General features: G+C 36.3%; 1 protein-coding gene across 2 annotated transcripts in view; it reads left to right on the forward strand.

Moving 5' to 3' along the window:
- The first annotated feature begins 743 nt into the window (after positions 1 to 743).
- LOC109340553 (pumilio homolog 4-like) overlaps positions 744 to 4,864 on the forward strand; it is a 6,552-nt gene continuing 2,431 nt past the window's right edge. Inside the window, exons 1-7 of one of the 2 annotated variants that reach the window (XM_019578276.1) lie at positions 744 to 858; positions 1,039 to 1,103; positions 1,509 to 2,195; positions 2,605 to 3,328; positions 3,450 to 4,035; positions 4,116 to 4,257; positions 4,352 to 4,459. In XM_019578276.1, the coding sequence (XP_019433821.1) occupies positions 1,527 to 2,195; positions 2,605 to 3,328; positions 3,450 to 4,035; positions 4,116 to 4,257; positions 4,352 to 4,459 (2,229 nt within the window). In that variant the 5' untranslated portion in view covers positions 744 to 858; positions 1,039 to 1,103; positions 1,509 to 1,526. The remainder of the gene's footprint in view (positions 859 to 1,038; positions 1,104 to 1,508; positions 2,196 to 2,604; positions 3,329 to 3,449; positions 4,036 to 4,115; positions 4,258 to 4,351; positions 4,460 to 4,864) is intronic. The other variant, XM_019578277.1, reaches the window with a different exon arrangement.

Below are 4,864 nucleotides of genomic sequence, written 5' to 3' on the forward strand. Positions count from 1 at the left end.
ACATAAAATTGGAGTCTCAGACATTGAAATATCTTTTATCCATGTTTGATATGATGTTAATACGATTTCATGACTTGACAAACAAGAAATAGTATAATTAGCCTTCAAAATTTGGATCATAGTATATTATATATATATTTAAAACATGTGTATGTCACCATAATGACTATTTGTTTTTTCATCAAACATGTCATATGATAGAGTTGTAGGTAGTATGCATATTTTTAAAACAATTCTGGTGTGAGCACAGTCCCTAGCCATCATTTTTAGATTTAAATTAAGGGAATATTATTATTTTCATGTAACACAAATTTATTTTAGTAATACATGACTGAGTTAAAAATGTATTAACAGACTTCATGAAAGTAGATATAATACTTAACATAATAGTTGAGTTAATTACTTTTGATTCCAACCGGACATCATGTGAAAAATATATTTGGCTTGTGCCAAAAATAAATATAATGTAAAAAGTTAGGGTAAAGATTCACAAATCAATATATTATTTACTACTCATTTAAATTACTTTTTCGAACAGCTCATAATGATTAAATATAAATTAGGGATGATATATATTATAATAGTGTATAAAATAAAATATAAAACTATGTGCAATTGTATACATATTTTTCCCAAATAATATATAATATTTGATGTGTGAATGTAATAACCCTAGAGAACACAGTTAATGCACGTACCCATGACCCACTCAGGCCCACGCCGTCTCTTTCCTCATTCACTCTGCAAAATTAAAAATAATATATTTATTCTTTTCTCTAATCCTTCTTTTTTCGGATTTCCAACCCAAAACAAAAATCAGTAATAGCATCTTCCTCATCCTCAATTCAATTCAAAAGGGTAGCTTTCATTGTTCTTTGTTTTTTCAATATCCTCTATTTTTTCAGTAATGTTCCTGGTTTTCCTTTTTACGTGATTTTTATTGAAATGTGCAAAATTCATGTATTGATTTGCGCGTGAATTGTTACAACGGGTTGTGATATCTTCTCTCGGTAATGGGTTTGTTTATTTTGATTTCAGAAAGGATCAAATTTTGGGTTTTTTTGTATTGATGTGAAGGTTCCTTTTCAGCTGTGGAGTCCAAGGTATGACAAAAGATTCTTTTTTCTTCTCTTCCCTTGTAATTGAATTTTGTTTTTTGAGTTAGGATGTGTTATGGTGCCGTTTGATCCATGTAGCCGACCTATTTACTGGGATTAAGGTTTGGTTGTTGTAGTTTGGATGTGTTATCTTGAGGTAAAAGGGTACTCAGAAGAAAAAGAATTAAGATACTGAAAAACGTGTTTATGTATTTCAAGTCTATTCTAGGTGGAATTTTAACTTTTGGATGTTATAGTGAAAGAGAAGGAATCATCATTTATTTTTATCCTTTTTCATATCAATGAGAAAGTGGATTACGGTGTGGGTTTTATTCTTTTTATTTAACTTTTATTTTATGGTTTTGTTTTGTTCAACTAATGGAAATTTTTTTGGTGGCATTTCTATTTTAGGTGACTTATAGTTTTCAGATGGCCCGTGCGAGTAAGGTTGATATGCAAATTTCAGATAACGGATTGGAGCATTTGCCGAATGGGAATGTTGAAGACTCTATGCAGAATGAGCTGGAAAGGATGTTGCGAGAGCAGCAGAGTCAGCAGTTTATCAATCAAGAAAGGGATCTCAATATGTATAGGAGTGGAAGTGCTCCTCCAACAGTGGAGGGATCGTTACGTGCTGTTGGTAGTTTGAGGAACTCTGATTTCGGAGTGAACAATAGTAGGAGCAGCAGTAATAATAATAATGGACTTTTGACCGAGGATGAGATTCGTTCACACCCTGCTTATCTTTCCTATTATTACTCACATGAGAATATAAATCCTAGACTACCTCCACCATTGTTGTCGAAAGAAGATTGGCGTGTTGCTCAAAGGTTTCAAGCTGGGGGATGTTCATTAGAGGGATTCGGAGACTGGAGGAAGGTGGCCACAAATGGTGATAGTTCATCACTATTTTCGATGCAGCCTGGATTTTCTGTGCAACAGGCAGAGAATGATTTGATGGAACTGAGGAAAGCCAGTGGACAGAATCTCTCTAGGGAAAGTTCATATCAGTTGCTTGATGGGCATATGGGTGGTTTGGAAAGAATGTCAGGACCTGGTCTTGGTGCAAAGAGGGCATCTTTTGCTAGCATTCTTCAGGTAATTAATTATTCGATTGCATGTGTGGTATTTTTTGGTTCTAGATGAGACATTTTCTGTGCCATTAACTGATGATGGGTTACTTTTTTGCAACTTCATTTTGACATAAAGCAGATCGTAAAGGTTGATTTACTATCATAGTATCAGTTTTATGTTATCTTCTAGTAATATTTACAAGTTGTTGGTATGTTATGATTGTTAAAAAAGTTTGACTGTATGGCATGAAATATAGGTGCCCGGTTTGATTTCATCTTATCGTTCAATCTCTGGCGTTGATCATAACCATCCACTAACGCAAAAAATGCTTGTCACTTAAATGATTTAAGCCGATAAACTGATAGAGCATATCCTGCTATTTTCTTCCTGTTCTGATATTCTGTTAAACTTATAACTGAAGTTAGCATTTTAGCAGGAAGGACTTGATCAACCTGTTTCCCTATCAAACAATCTGTCACGTCCAACAAGTCGCAATGCATGTGGTGATATCATGGATTCAACTGGTATTGTCGACCGCGAGTCGTTCGAGGGCTTGCGTTCTTCAGCTTCTACTCCCGGTTTGGTCGGACTTCAGAACCATGGTGTAAATGTTTCTAATAGTTTTGCGTCTGCTGTGGGTACTTCTTTGTCGAGGGTTCCAACCCCTGAACCACAGGTTATTGGAAGATCTTTCGGATCTTCAGTTCCTCTCGTGGGGAGTCAAGTTTTCTCTGTTGAGAAAAGTGGTATTGGCTTGGGCATCCCAAATGGCCACTCTTCCAGTATGTCTGATATTGCTGGCATGGCATCTTCTTTATCAGGGTTAAATTTGTCTGGTGTTAGACATGCAGGGCAAGATAGTCTTTTGAAATCTAAGCTACCAATGGGACTTGGTAATCATGCTGATACTCTGTTAAGCACACAGAGCAATTTTAATTTGCCTGGACATAATGGGATTGCAACAAACCTTAACACATTTAGTTCAAATGATCAAGTCAATCTACTGAAAAAAACTGCTTCTTCTGCTAGTCTTCGCTCAAAAATGAATTCTTCTGTAAATGCAGCAAGTCCAAATATAGACTTCGCTGGCCATGTTCCTGGTGCATATCTTGGGAACTCAAAAATGAATGCTGTGTACAACAGTCATCTCGAGACAGGTTCTCTCTCTCTCTGACTCTGTGTTTGTGTGTGCACGTGCAATGTGCATGTGAATTAATTTATGCTCAGTGCAGTTTAGTGCTGAATGTTAGTGTTGACAATTTGGTTTTTGAATTGCAGCTTTGAGGGGTCGCAGAGATGGGCAAATTTTTGATGAACTAGGAAATCAAGTTGGTTCTAACCTTCATTCCCCAGCACTGGACCCACGCTTCATCCAAAGCTTGCAGCGAAACTCTAATTACTTGATGCATGGGATGAGTGGTTCTGGTGATCCTTCTCAAATGAGAAATTTCTCTGATACTTCACATGGAGATTTAGAGGGATTTCGGGAAGCATATATTGAGATGCTTCGTGCTCAACAAAAGCATCAGTATGAGCTCCCACTTCTGAGCAAATCTGGGCTTCTTAATAATGGATACTTGGGGAATCAGCCATATGGTCTTGGCATGCCATATTCAGGAAATCAGATTGCAAATTCTTCACATCCTTCTCTTGGATCTGGAAATCCAATGTTTGAGAATCAACACATATCACACTTTAACTCTATGATGAGAAGTTCAATGGGAGGTTCTGGAGGCTCATGGCATGCTGATACTGGCAATAACCTGGAGGGAAAATTTGCTGCATCCTTATTAGATGAGTTCAAGAACAACAAGGCTAGACTTTTTGAACTTTCAGATATTGTTGATCATGTGGTTCAGTTCAGGTATGAATCTCTCACCTCCGCTGTTGTTGCTAGTGACATTGCTCTGAAAATATGACTTGATAATCTGTGCCATAATGCAGTACGGATCAGTATGGTAGCCGCTTTATTCAGCAGAAATTAGAAATTGCCTCAGTAGAAGAGAAGGCCAAGATATTTCCCGAGATTGTTCCTCATGCTCATGCCTTGATGACTGATGTTTTTGGCAATTATGTTATACAGAAAGTATAATTTTCTTCTTCTAATACTGAGTCTTTTCATAAATATGCTCTTTTTTTATTCGGTCACTGAAATTAGATTGCCATGCTTGACATTGCAGTTTTTTGAGCATGGTACCGAAAGTCAAAGGAAGGAATTAGCCTGCCAACTTACAGGTCATATTTTACCTCTTAGTTTGCAGATGTATGGTTGCAGAGTGATTCAGAAGGTACCTTCTAAGCTATCATATTATTCCCTATTCATGTGCATTATCTCTAGCCTAGCCTAAAATTTGAAGAAAAAAGAATAAATTTTTTGCAATGAATGGTTTTTTTGGGGTCAAACCTTGGTGCTCTGCTTATAGTTACAGGTGGCCTCTTTGTTTCATACCAGTACTGAAAATTTAAGTAAATAATGGAACACATATTCTTTTGTAATGCTTTCCACTTTCTGCATTACTTAAAGTTTGTTATTTTTATTGTCAAGGTGTACCATATCAAACTAATCAGCTTCTCGTGTTTATACTATAGCATTAGGTTTTAAATTTTAACTTGATTGTTCTTATATGGTTTAGGTCAGTAGTTAAAACTATTACTGTTACAAGGCTTAAACTGTTAAGAAACTACCCCCCCCC

Source organism: Lupinus angustifolius, unplaced genomic scaffold, assembly GCF_001865875.1.
Source record: "Lupinus angustifolius cultivar Tanjil unplaced genomic scaffold, LupAngTanjil_v1.0 Scaffold_200_6, whole genome shotgun sequence".
NCBI lineage: Eukaryota > Viridiplantae > Streptophyta > Magnoliopsida > Fabales > Fabaceae > Lupinus > Lupinus angustifolius.